The following is a 13964-nucleotide window of genomic DNA, read 5'->3' as shown; positions in this document are numbered from 1 at the left end:
TTTGTCCTGCAAATCTGAACAATGTGCAACAATGTACATGATAATATCACTAACCCACGACAAACTTTTGGATTCAACATTTGTTTATTCAAACAAATTTGATCATCCTTTCTTTAAGAAAAATAGATAAGGAATTATTACCTTTACAAATTCAATCTATTAACATTTGTACATATAAATAAGCAAGTTTAAGTGCACAGTCCCATTTAAAAACGTGACATTAAAAAGTTATCAAACAGATCAAACATCTCAAAAGTATATACATAACAAAGGACCAATGTAAAATATTCTACAATTTGAAATTCATGATCATTGAATTAAACCTAGTAACAATGAAAATTTGAAATCAAAGTGAACTCTCATTTTTACCTTTACCTACAGTCTAACACTGATTCAATCTTGGCACTAATGAAGTTGTGAATAATTCCTTTGCTGTACAGAGAATTGGTGTAACAGTATGAAGGCAGATTTACATGATTTCTAACATTTTGGTCATGGATTTAATGAGTCGAGTGATTCAAGCTGTTAGACCATGGCCGGAGGACTAGTCAACAAACCAAATCCTGCCGCAATAATAATAAAAAGAAAAACAACAACCAAAAAACAGCAGCCCACGAATGAAGCTGAAAACACCTTTTTCAGTTGTTGTGACAATCGGAATTAAAATCAATTTTATCAGCTCAGTGAAGTGGAGAAAGGTGACCTCCATCACATATGCACTGACGTTGGGTGTCTCACACACACAAGACGAGAGTTCAGAGTGAAGCATGATTCATGCGGAAGACTGACCATGATTTTTCACAATATTTCACCTGGCTGAAAACACTGATTATGTTAGCTTTACTTCTGGTATCATTTTCAACAAAATGTGATTAAAAACATGACAATTTTCAGGCTCACCAAACAACCATATTTGACCCTATTAGTGTCAAAAGATTAAACCCAAAAACAGAAGGAACAATTAAAATGCTTTGGTATTTCAAGGCTGTGACGTTTACTGTATTTTTTTGTGGTTTAACCAAAATCTAAACAAGATGGTGTTTGTTAAGCATGCGATGAGTGACTTTGTGGTTTTGATGTTTTCAAACTATGTAGTAGCACCGTATAAGGCGAATGTATTTCAGTTTACCTCAACTTTACCTTCTACTTACTCACAAGAAAGAGATGACTGAATCACAAATGTCAGCACTTGCTGTGGGGAAAGTCTGAAATTCAGGTTGAAAGTGTGTGTAGTTAGTTTCATTCTAGAAATGCCCACATATCATTAAACAACATATTTCCTCAGTAGGTTCACAAACCTTTTTCTGAATATAACTTTATACCAGTCTGTTTAACCAAGACAAGGATCCTTTCATTACATCAGTCAGTTCAAGAAATATTGTGATTTGTGTCACTTATTTTGTGGTTTTGTGTAATTATCTATTATGTTTTTGTTCTGGGCTGTAGTTGGTTTCTCAGTTCATTCGAGATTAGCAGAGAAAACAACATTGGATTTTATATCTTATTCATCTTGAAAAGGTGAAAAAATATGGAGATGTCTTGGATTATTACTAATGCTATTTTTTATACATATAATTTGGCAAAGTGCACATTTAAGTTTTGAGGAAAATAATGTCTTAACTCATTTTAGCTGTCAAATTATTGCTTGAGAAGTTTCATTGATCAAAATAAATACATAAATAAAAAAATCTGTCCTTGTCAACAAACTAGGTATCGAAGAATTAAACCTCTAAAAGTACTGTGTCTGAATATTGATAAGTTCCAGTGTTCATCTTCAAGGTTTGTCCTGAGCCAGGTGATGTAGAATGCTGCTTGGTCCAGCCACAGCTCCTCTTTATGCACTAACCTAAAAATAAAACAGAAGTGATTATACAGAGGCTCATAGGGGTGAGACATTGTCGTAAAACAATGGGTTGATACATTTCATAATAGGGAGCTAAATGTATTTACTTTCATCATCTGAATCAAAGCCAAAGAGTGCAGAGCAGGTGTTGAGAGCTTGGTGTTTTTGTAATTCTTCAGGGCTGCCGAATGATGACAGACATTTGTCACAGCGATGTCTGATCTTTTGGGCAGGAGCCCCTTCCTCCACCTGCTGATCCTGCTCTGGGAACAGCTCCTTCTTTTTCTTGTTGCTCCAGTAAACATTTTTCCTCGCAGTGGCCTCTTCGGTTGACCTCCTCTTTCGCATGGAGAGTAGAGATTCGTCCAAGTAGGTGGATGGTGGCGGCCGGATGAAGGGCGCCTTGACAAAAGTGGCGTAGGCGGGATCTTCAGGTTTGAAGGTTTTGTGCTCAGTGATGTGCGGTTCTCCCAGTTTCTGCTGGACTCCCTCTGACAAAGTAGAGAGATCCTCAAGGTCTCGGACATTCAAAGGGTCCCAATCGACCACGGCTTTCTTTCGACACTTCTTGCTTGGAGTATTTGCAGCAGGAGCAGCTGTGTGGGAAGTGGAGATCGGTTCGTCAGAGACATTCCTTGTTGCATCCTCATATCCATTGATGGCGACCTTACTGTTGTCCACAGGCTCGCAACTGATGGTCTCTGGACAATTATCTGCTTTAGGTAGCTCTTCGCTACAGTTTGCAACATTTTTTTTACAGTCGTGCTCTTCAATTTCATGATTTGGCTCAGGATCGTCAAGATTACCGGCTTCAACGTGACCGGAGGCGGGAATTTCGTTTTGCCCCTTTTTGTTCTGCAGCCACAATTCCTCCACCTTCACTCTCTGCTTCCATGGAGCTTCGGCATTGTGTTTTTTCTGTCTGTTGGGACCCATCTCTAGCTCCTCTCTTTGAGGTGCTGGGACATAGTGTCTCCATTCATGGTCATAGAGGCCCTGGAGACTTGAAAAGAGCTTTTCGCAGTCTGTGAAGGAACACTGGGGCCTGAAGGGCTGGTGGGTACTGACGTGATCTTTCAATTCCTGATGTGTCAAGAAACGCTGGTTACAATCCAGATGGTAGCAGAAGTGCTGGAGAGGAGTATCATGCAGCTTCATATGATCCTTATATTGCTGGAGAAACTGCATCTGCCTGTTGGAGCAAAGCAGAGTCGTTACAATGAATTCTGACTGTCGTCACTCAAAAAGATTTTGAAGTAGACTCAAAAATAATAACATCTATTGAATGTGTACAATTATTATTCTGATGTTTAAGCGATTTCTAAAACTATAAACAATTTTTTACAGTAACACACCATGAGTGAAGGGGAGATGTCAGATCATATGGTAAAAACCCAATTTCCAATGAACTACTAACGCCATCATTACAGCCATAGTTAGCAGGTAAGGCAAGAAACTGCCTCTATTTTCCCCCAGTAAATTGGCTGTTAACGTAAACATGCATTTCAATTCACAAAACCACAGGCTAGTTATTAGGGATGTAATGATGCATGGCAAGAACATGAAAAATCTATAGACGTGTACGAGAACTCAAATCCCCCAGAGATGAAAAATAAAGTGTGATGCACTTTATTTTTTCATAAACACAGCAGAGGGTGTAATCTACTCAATATGTGTTTCGCATATGTCCCTGTCTGTTATTGGTTCATATGGAATTAAAGACATGGTGGTAGTGATTTCAAAGTTGAAACATGAAAATGGCCATTTTTACGTGTAGGCACATAAATATCTCTCACCTGAGGCAGAGGGAACACTTGTGCTTGGCCCAAATGAAAGTCTTCTCCAGCACCTTCTCGTCATTAATATGGCATTTGATGGCGTGCTTTGTTAGTGTGGTGCTGATCCTCAAGAATACTCTATCACAGGACTCTGAAGGGCACAGGTGATATGTGATGTCCACACCATAGCCATTTTCTCCTACTGGATTCTCCTTCCCTTCTCCTTCCCCGTCCATCTCAAGCAAAGACGGATCTCGCACAATCACCAGGCCATCTTTAATGACTACCTGCTCATCCTTGAAGTCTACCGGCTTATAAATGTTTGCATTCGGGTTCTTGCACTTATTGTGAAGCACAGATGTCTTTTTGATGAGTGTGCGGAGGTTTCTGATGATTCGATCTTCCCTCTTGAGGCTGGAAACTCGTGTTTTGCCTCCGAGTTTCTGTTCAGGAACATCATCATCAGAAACGGAAGTCTGGTTTTCCTCCTGATGTTCAACATTATCTGCTATTCCATTGGCTTTTTCAGTGCATGGCTCTGCATCAGGGGCTTTTTGCTTGCACATTTCATCAATGTGATCCAAAACATGCTTTTTGGCAAAAGGAAGCTGTTTAAAGCGCTTTCCACAGAGTATGCACCTTAGTTTTCTACTCTTAAGGTGTGAAAGAGCGTGCCGCATAACATTCAAGCCTTTATAGTGTTTGCGGCAGAAGCTGCAGTAGTGCTTTAGATGAGCATATTGTTGAGTACGAAGTACTCTGTCCTTCCATGTTCTCTTGGTTTTCACCTGGAGAAAAAACAACAAAACAATTAAATCGGTGCTACATCAGAACTTCAAATAAAAGACACAAGGGAACCATAACCACTTCCTCTAACAAACACTGCACTCATGTGTAACCACCAGACCATTTCTTCAAAACAAACTGCTACCTATCTAAATGTTAAACTACTGGGAAGGTAATTACTGACAAATAACTGACCTCAGTGCTTGAATCCTCTGTTTCCTCTGTGGGTGGAGGCTTCTCTTCTGCCTCACCGTTCAGCTCATCTGGTGACGAAGATTCTTGAGATGGCGCTGTCTCACTATCAGGTTTTCTGAATTTAAGGGAGTAAGTGTGTAATAGTTCTATTGGACAGTCCAGTAACTCTAAGGGTGGTCCGTCGAGCTCAGGATCTGCTTCGACAGCAGGACCTTCACTGAGCTTGGAAGAAAGCTGTGTCTGCGAGTCCTCTGGGGCTTTTTCGCTAAGACTGCTAAGGCAGACCAAATCAGAATGTTTCCTGAGCCCATTTTCTGTCTCCAGGTCATTCATCTGGTCTAGATGATTCTCTTTGTTTTCGCTCTTTTGCTCAACTTCGTTCTCCAGATGAGGCCTTTCCTCTTTGTATTCTGTATCGCTTATTGCCTCGAAATCAGATTTGTCTTGATTAAGGAACATTTCATTATCAGGGTAAGAGAGTTCCAGTCTTACTAAAGGTTTCCTTCCTCGCTTTTTCCCTTTAACTTTGACCTTTTCTTTAACTGTCTGCACCTGCCCCACACTTGGAAGACCCTGCAACCATCTTTTCTTCCGACCTTTTCTTTTCAAAATTTGGCTTTTCACACATCTAGACAAATACTCTCTCTTGCGATTTAGCGGCAGCTTTACAGAAACTGAATTTTCCATGTTAGTGTGATTGCGTCTTAGTGAATATACAGGCTTATTGCCCAACGGGGAGGATTTTAGGTTGTATTTAATTTCAGGATCATCACAAGCATCTGCCTCATCATCAGAGGCAGAGTGTGTTCTCCTTCGCAGCTTTCTCCTCCATTTTCTCCTCTTCAAAAGAGCATTAGTTGATGGAGAAACATGCTTTCTTGCTTCTCCAGCTGTTATCTTGTCTTCTGGAAGGTCCTCTTTCACCAATGTAGTTTCAGTGCACTGACACAAATGAAGGCCTTGAGTGCATGAGTCATTTAAACAATTACTTGTTAAAAGCTCTTCTCTGTATTCATTTTCTTCTTCTTTCATCTCATTTAGAACAGCAGCCTTCATGACTTTGTCACTTATCAACTCCAAGCAGTGATTCCTGAGGGTTAGGAGATTCCAAAACTCAGGGTCAAAGCACAGGCGCTCTTTCAGCATCTGGAACAGAAGTGTAAAAAAAAAAAAAGCACAAATTATAACACTGCTCGATGTAATAAGTAATTTTACACTGAATATACTCCCCCTTCTTCAACCCCCTCAAACCTGCAAAATATGGAAGCGAACATTGGTCCGGACAGGGCTGTTGTGGGGATGTGGTTCTTGGTCAGGATGCATGTACAGGAGGCAGACAGTTCGGTAAGCTTCCAGGCTGCGTTCCTGGCAGAAAACCAGCAGGGCACACGCCCGACAAATCTCCAGATCATGAGGCAGCAGGAAGGCGATGGTCTTGCAGACCAATGACTGGGTTACAGAGTCTGCCTGCGTGTCACACAGTTGCAAGGCTCTGGCACAAAGCTCTATGCAGACCTGGATTCCTTCACCACCCACCTGTTCAAAAAAAGAAAATGGTGAATGAAGTGAAATGGTAGATCAGTGAAGTATCGAATGACTACAGTCGATGCACAAGTCTGCACTGTTTATTATTTATTCACATAAACCAAAGAAATGTGTAAAGTCGCCTAATTAAGTATTGAGACCTTTGCAATTTTTCACAGGTAATTGCATTAAATAGTTTACTGGTTTTTAATGTAAAGGGTTACTTTGGCTCCCCCCCAATTCACAATTACAAAGTGGTGTAGAATCTTTTCTTTTAAAAGTCCCCAAGAGGAAAAAAAAAATGATGCTGTTTCGAACCTCTGTGGTGACCAGTTTGATGAAGGGGAAAATGGCTCTGACATTGGTAGCAGTGGCAGCCAGTTGTAAGCACTCAGCGAGGAAGCCTTGTCTGGAGGGGTGGGCTCGAAGATGCAATTTACTCCAGACAAACACCAGATCCCTGCAAAGAGGCAGCAGATGACAAAATGACAAAAACATCACGTTTCAATATTTAACAAAAAAATTAATCAAGAAATCCATGAATCCTATAAATAACTCCCATTATTGAAAAATGTATACATATCAATAAGTAATAATTTCCAGAATGTTAGTGAAAGTAAACTATGATACTTCTCTGAATATCATACTTACCAAATGTAATACATGTCTCCATTGTGTAGATGCTGGGTTAGGAAAGCTTTACATAGTGACAACAGGAGCTCATCCTTTTCAACACTTTCTGTATTACAGATGATCTCAACAGCATCACGACCATCTATCTCTGCCATCTGAGGAAGAAAATATGTAGAAGCAGCCAAAAATTACAGAGGACCTCACCTGGACGCAGAACACCACACATTTGATCAAGAAGTCTTTCCTAAGAAGGCTGAGGAACTTTGGCATGTTGCCGAAGATCCTCAGCAACTTCTACAGCAGCACTGCCATGGACCGCAGATGCCTGCAGAGAGTAGTGGGGACTGCTGAAAGGATCACCAGGACTCCACTGCCTTTTCTGCAGAGCATCTACCACCACAGAGCCCACAGGAGAGCCGTCTCTATCCTCAAGGACCCCACGCATCCCCAGCACGGACGGTTCACACTTCTGCCACTGCTGACAGAAGTGTGAAATGCAGGACTACTAGACTACACAACTCCTACTTTCTAACTGCCATCAGACTCCAAAACAACAGTTAATAATTACATCGACTACCTCATGTCGTCAGGCAACTTTTTTTTTGTTTGCACTACATTTTGCACACCTTAATATGCACATGCCACTATCTTGGATGTTTCACTTTTCACACGGAGCTGATAGCTTATATGTCAGCTTGTTCTGTTTTATTTATTTCTATTGCTGTTTTTATTCAATTTTTAAAATTTATCTATTTTCTATATATGTGTGTATTCATTGCGGGCAGCAAAAAAGAATTTCATTGTACAGGGATACGTATTTCTTTACTGTGCATATGACAATTTTGAATCTTAAAAAAATGAAAGGATGCATTGTAGTAGGTGACAACATTTTACATATTTTTATGTATTGCATTAGACTTTATTTCACTGTATCTGATTTCATCACAGCCATTGTTCCGGTGCATTTTTCAGAATAATGACCATATATGAATCATAATTTTTTTGATTTATATGTTTTACGCTAGTTAGTATCATTTAACAATAACAGAGGGGACAAAAAACTGATCAAGACATCTTATATTTTCACATTGCTAATCCTATTTGTCACTCTTTTGTACGCTGCTTTTCTTCTCTTACCTCCTTGTGAAGATGTTCATGTAGTGAGGCCTTATAGAGACAGGTAAGGTAAGCTTGATGAAAATACAAGCGTTTTCCAGCCTCATGATTTTCCAGGCAGTTTTTAGCCAGGGCCATAGCCTCGCTCATTCGTTCACAGGCCTGCAGATAACGCACCCGCAGCTCCAAGAATACAGGCAACTCCGAGCTCAAGTACTCCTCAACTACATGGGAGGGAATTAAATGTGTTAATGTATATGATGTATGGATAGAGTCATTTAAATAAAGTAACCTGGATTAGCATTCTATACTAGCTTGCAAGTTTTGTCCATTTCAGGTACAAAAGAGTTGATTAATGGCAGACACATCCAAAATCTGATGAAAACCAAAAATCTGAATCAGAATCAGATTTTATTGCCAGGGATGTGTAAACATACTAGGAATTTGACTTTCAATCTTGGACAAGTTAAGGGAAAGGGAAAAGAAAAATATATAAATATATATGTACATACATATATACATTGACATTGGGAATATTTGTTGTGGAATATTGTACAGTAGTGCAATAAAAATAAAAATGGCAGCTTGTGAGCCTGTGATAAAATTCTGCAAGGCTAGATCAGCAATGTCAGAGGAGTTGTTAAAATTAGGGTGGAGTAAAAAACAAAAACAAACAAACTGAGCCTCCAGTGTAGCCTATAGCACCCTGAAACATGTGGCCCACTTCTGCAGTCATCTTCATGGACTAGATCTGTATTCAGCCTAACAATTCGGAAAATTTAGAGTAAACCTGTGCAACAAAAAATGGACCAGATTCAGTGATTAACTCCCTTACAATAAACTTTGCCCTGCCTATGTGCCCTACAGACAATATCTAACTAGGCCAGTGAGCAGTGACAGCTAACATGTCTTTGGGGTCGTCAGGTGGGAACCTCCTTTCACCGGTGTTTCATCTAGTTAGTCCCACAACACCTCAAGGAAAAAATACAGATCAAATCCAGCAACAACTGACTCCACCATAGACAAACAATGTTATAGAGCACCAACACACCACTGCTGCTAATATTTGTGGATGACACAAACCTAATGACTATCACAACTGAGACTGACAACGAGAGACAATAACACCACTATGCAATTCTTTGTGTTTATAATAAAAAATAAAAAAATATAGACAAGACTCTACCTGCTTTCAGTGGTACATCTGCCTTCTTCAGGATTCCTTGAAGTACTGGATTCTCCCATGGACCTCCAGCTTTGATAATCTGCTTCACATGCTGAAAGTAGGCATTTCTATGCCTCTGGAGCTGAGAGTGACACTCCTGGTATAAGAAACAACAAAGTGGCCAAAATTGAAGAAGTTACTTAACACTGTAGTAGCTGGGTATCATGAACGTGTTTTGTTTTAATTAGAAAACAAAGGGCTAACACTGTGTGTCAGTATTTGACACCTGAAAGGAATCAAGGATGTCTTTCAAAGGATCTTCCACAAATTCTTCTTTGCTGAAAAAAAGCATCAGTTCAAAGAAGCTCCTGCAAGGCAATGAGAGGAGAAAAAAACAGTTTACAAAAAAAACCTCAGTTAGTAAGATAAAAAACTTCTTATTAACTCTTGAGGCTGTGTGTTTACATGTTAATTTTCTGTTTCTACTTTACACATTTATACACAATTTTTTATTTACAGTTTTAGCTTGTTTTTTTATTTATTTATTTTTTTTACACTTTTATTAATGAACAAGTTTCAATTTGAAAGTGAAAAACTACTCACAAGGCCAAGCTACTTAGAACATAGTGGATGTGCTGACAGTCATCAGGGAAGGCAGCAGTGGCTTTGGTGAAACTGCTGAGTGCTGTCCGGAGTACCTTCAGCTGGGGGAGAGGAACTTGCCATTGCCCTGTGTATTCCTCAACCAGCTGAGCAGAAAGAACATAAAACACCACAAAATTTAAGTAATTTCAATACAAGAGGTTACGTACATAAGTGTTATCACCAAATGTTAAAAAATACCCAAGAAACTTTACAACTTTACAATTTACAACAGTATTACGAACCTTAACTTAGGACTTTGTAGAAGACCTTCCAAAGAAATCAATGCTATTTTCTTGGGTAACAAGCAAGCACAGAAAGCGCTGTGCACCTACATTTGTGTAATGTATGCTCTTTTTCCTGACAGATCTTCTCATGATTGGATGGGAAGCTATTGCAAACTGCCATCTTCAGGTATCTCCATAGACATTATTTTAGGATTAAGTCTGGCCATTCTGTAATTTAAGGATTGTCAGAGACAACAGTTTTGTCTTGACTGTATACTTCAAGTAATTGTCAACATGATGGAAAGTGAACAGTCATTATAGTCTCAGATAGAGCAAATGTTCTTGATAGGACCTTTCTGCCCTGTAGCTGCAATTCACATTCCCACAACTCTGACCCATCACCTTGCCCCTACCACTAAGAAGCCATAACATCATGCTGCCACCAAAGTGCTTCACATTTAATGGAGCCAAATGATTAGCAGTGGCTGGTGTTACAGACCTGCACAGTGCTTGGAGTGCTGCTCAGAGAGTTACAGTTTAGACTCAACAGATCAGATAACCTTTTTCCAAAAGCTTTCAGAGTCCTTTAAATGTCATTTGGCATACTCCACGCAGGGTGTCACACACCTTTCACTCAAAGCCACTCTACGCTAACAGCATAGAGTGATTAAATGAGGTGCTGCTGAGATGTACTTCCTAGTAGCTGGCTTCCCCACCTCTACAGAGGACTTTTGGAGCATAAAAGTGATCACTGAGTTCCTGCTTACTTCACCTCTTCAGCCCAGTCATTCAGTTTGACCAAACAGTCAATTCTATAATCACTCCTGTTGGCTCCACACTTGTAGTGGTTATTGAGGTCACTTTGGTCCTGACTGCTCAAAGCTTTAGAAATGTTTTATAACCTTGTCCCGATCTATGTCTTCCCACAGTCTTATTATAGTGGTCAACAGAGAAGTCCTTGGACTCAGCACAGCAAAAGGTCTGCATACTTTAAATGAGATTTAGATGTACAAATATGTTTAAAAAAAAAAAAATTATATAAATTTTCAACAATGAAATACATTCATTCATTCATCTTCTACCCCTTATCCATTTCCAGGTCTCGGGTGGTGCTTACCCAATCCCACCAACAATGAAATAAACAGATTTTAATTTTTGTACTACAAAGAAATATAAATTGTATATGCTTGAAATCGGGCAGCATGGTGGAATAGTGGTTAGCGCTGTTGCCTCACAACAAAAAGGTTCTGGGTTTGGTTCCTGGGCCTGGGGCCTTTCTGAGCAGAGTTTGCATGTTCTCCCCATGCCTATGCGGGTTTCCTCCCACCATCCAAAGACATGCATGTTTGGTTTAACTGGTGACTCTAAATTGTCTGTAGGCTGGTGAGTGGTTGTTGGTCTCTGTATGTTGGTACTGCGATGGACTGGCAACCTGTCCAGGGCGAACCCCACCTTCACCCAATGTGAGCTGGGATTGGCTCCAGCAACCCCCGCGACCCGCAAACAGATGAGCAGAAGATCAAATCAAGAATCAAGCATCCAACTAGTTACTCTAGTTGTGCAAAAAGCAATGATTAATGAGTGACAAAGTACTCATTTTACTAGGCATGCACATACAATTTCAAATAGTCCTGGCCAAAGTGCTGAGGAGCATTCCGGTGTGATGTTTTATCTTCACGTGTTCATCATGTTAGACTCTGATCTGACTGACATCTCCATGGTGACACACCTCTCCATCCAACATCACACGACTGCCTGAACTAACTCAGCTCTCATATGGTAAGTGAAGCAAATAGCCTTCCTTCAGACTGATGTGTGTTACGGGCACATGGAGAGAGTTTAGTCTTGTTGGTTGAAGTAGATGCACCTTGTGCATTATGCTAACGTTGCTGTCGATAACGTCATGTTGCATGATAGCTTCAAAATAAGTTTTATATTCGTGTCTGCAAATATTTAAGCATTTGTTTCACCTGGCCTAACATTTCGGATATCAGCCAGTGGCATTTGGTAGCATTTTATAGCCGTTTAATGCGCAATAATTAATTATAACAGTAGTTACACAAGTCACTTGAAGATCTCGTACCGTGAATTAGCTTAGCTCAAGCGACAAGCTATAAAGCTAGGAATGATCAAAAGTCAGGCAAAAATCACTAAAGACATCGCGCCTATACTACTCAGCTCGGAGCCCGGTTTATATCTACACACACTCTGTTAATCCTTCCTGTTGTATTTCCAGTAGGTTATGTTCCTGTCTAAGGTAGCTACACGAACTGTATGGCTAGTCTGGAGGCTAATGTTAGCCAGCTAAGCTAGTAGCGTTAGCAATAAACAAGACGCCGACTCTCCAGATTACCCAACAAAATGGGGTCTGACATACCTCACAAAACTCAGAGCAGTAGTCTTTGCTCTTCAGAGACGATTCGTCGCGACAGTGTCTACTACACAATGTGTCCAGGGCGAGTTCAAGCCCGTCTGTGTCCAAATCACTTTCGCTGTCCGCCATGCTGGCTGCCGTATCCAGCGCATAGTCAAGGTTGCCAAGTTTGTAGAAAGCCATCCTTCTGCCATCTGCGACTTTACACAACCAACCTGGCAACCCAATGTTTACAAACGTATTATTCAATTTTTCAGGTGCTACATCTGCACCCGTGAAGAGCCCGGCCCCTTTTTAGGCGGAGGAGGATGGGGGTGTCTTTTTGTTTGTTTTTCCTTGTCTGGGAGTGGCGGCCTGGACCTCTCGGGTGTGTGAGGGGCTCCCTTTTTGGGGTGTGGGCGGATCACTGGTTGGTGGGGCTTTGTGGCAGGGTCTCTAGCCAGGCTTAGCTCATGCTTTTGGGAGTGCGCCTGGGGCCAGGCCTGGAGTCCTCTGTCTCCCCTGTCTCTCTGTGGGCTGCTCCAGTGTTTTCCTGCATGACTTGGGCCTAAGGCTGTCTCCTGGGGGTGGCCTCGAGCTGCCTGTGCTCTGGGGGTTGCTGGGTGCCCTGGTGGCTTGGTCCTGGCCTGTGTTATCCTGGGCGTGTTGTTCCGGCCCCCCACAGCGTCCAATGATAAACCGTAGCATACACATATAAATACACAAGGTGCACAACTGATACATAATCACACGCTCATAATTTGCACTGGAAATCCTGTGACCAATACTCTCATTGTTTCTATATTTCTATATTGTTTCATATTGTTGTTGCTGTTGCTGTTGTTTTTGTAACCCCCCGCCCACCCTTCCCTATCCTGTCTCTCTTTTTTAAACCCTATCCCCTATCCTGTCTCTGTTCTCTCTTTCTATCCACTCCTAACTCCTGACCCTCAGTCCTGTAGCTTTAGCAATATAACAGATGGCGACAGGAGGTGTATGTCTCCTCCTTCGCAGAGTAAAACTGTTTCAGCACAACAAGGCACCAGGGACATTCAAACTGCCTGCCCCAGCTGCTGAACAACACAGGCTCAAAAAAATGTGTTAAGCTACTAGCAATATTCAACAAAAAAGAAATGTATCCTACAGATTAAAAACAACCTGTAGTATTTTTAATGAAACCATTTGGGTTTATTACTTCTGATGGGATTATTTATCTATCTATCCATCTAGCTCTCTGTCTATCTATCTATCTATCCATCCATCCATCCATCTATCCATCTATCTGTTTATGTATACAGCAAGGATTGTTGTGCATCCTGCTTGTTGTGTCATAATCCTGATTCTATGGTAAAACACTGGGGCTGATGCCACTAGATCATCGTGCAAATTTTGGTTCATTTTGAAAATAATAGTTAGGGCAATTAATTCAAACATTTATGTAATCATCGAAAAATCAAGGGAACAGATTTGTATTATTTTGTAAGTGATTTCACGGTACAATTTCAAACCTCATTTATGTGTTACAGTCTTAAATCTGGATAACACTTCAACAAGAATAATTGCTCAAGGTTACTTTCTTTTGGCAAAATATGAACAAACTAAAGTTTGATTTTAAAATGCCAAACCTAAAAAGTTTCCTGAATAGGAAGACTTGAGCAGAAAATGTTTTTTTTTTTTTTTTTTTTTTTTTTTTTTTTTTATT

At 40.5% G+C, this 13964-nt stretch overlaps 1 protein-coding gene across 1 annotated transcript; it reads right to left on the bottom strand.

Annotated features, from left to right (window-relative positions):
* Nucleotides 1–112: 112 nt before the first annotated feature.
* On the bottom strand, nt 113–12418 carry znf654 (zinc finger protein 654). The gene is made up of 12 exons (XM_029530325.1): nt 12287–12418; nt 9644–9789; nt 9327–9408; nt 9062–9197; nt 7897–8099; nt 6778–6914; nt 6445–6586; nt 5854–6138; nt 4603–5748; nt 3640–4409; nt 1951–3035; nt 113–1846 (listed from the first exon to the last, which is right to left on the bottom strand). The coding sequence occupies exons 1-12, from the start codon at nt 12410–12412 to the stop codon at nt 1842–1844; spliced, it is 4263 nt and encodes a 1420-aa protein (XP_029386185.1). The 5' UTR covers nt 12413–12418; the 3' UTR covers nt 113–1841.
* Nucleotides 12419–13964: the final 1546 nt, after the last annotated feature.

The sequence above is a fragment of the Echeneis naucrates genome, chromosome 21, assembly GCF_900963305.1.
Source record: "Echeneis naucrates chromosome 21, fEcheNa1.1, whole genome shotgun sequence".
NCBI classification, from domain to species: Eukaryota; Metazoa; Chordata; class Actinopteri; order Carangiformes; family Echeneidae; genus Echeneis; species Echeneis naucrates.
This window is presented reverse-complemented; position numbering and strand designations above follow the sequence as displayed.

Coding starts and splice junctions, on each gene's coding strand:
- znf654 (XM_029530325.1), bottom strand. CDS start 12,412: ATGGCGGACAGCGAAAGTGATTTGGACACAGACGGGCTTGAACTCGCC. Junction 6,139..6,444: donor TCAAACTGGTCACCACAGAG/GTTCGAAACAGC, acceptor TTTTTTGAACAG/GTGGGTGGTGAAGGAATCCA. Junction 3,036..3,639: donor AAGTGTTCCCTCTGCCTCAG/GTGAGAGATATT, acceptor TTGCTCCAACAG/GCAGATGCAGTTTCTCCAGC.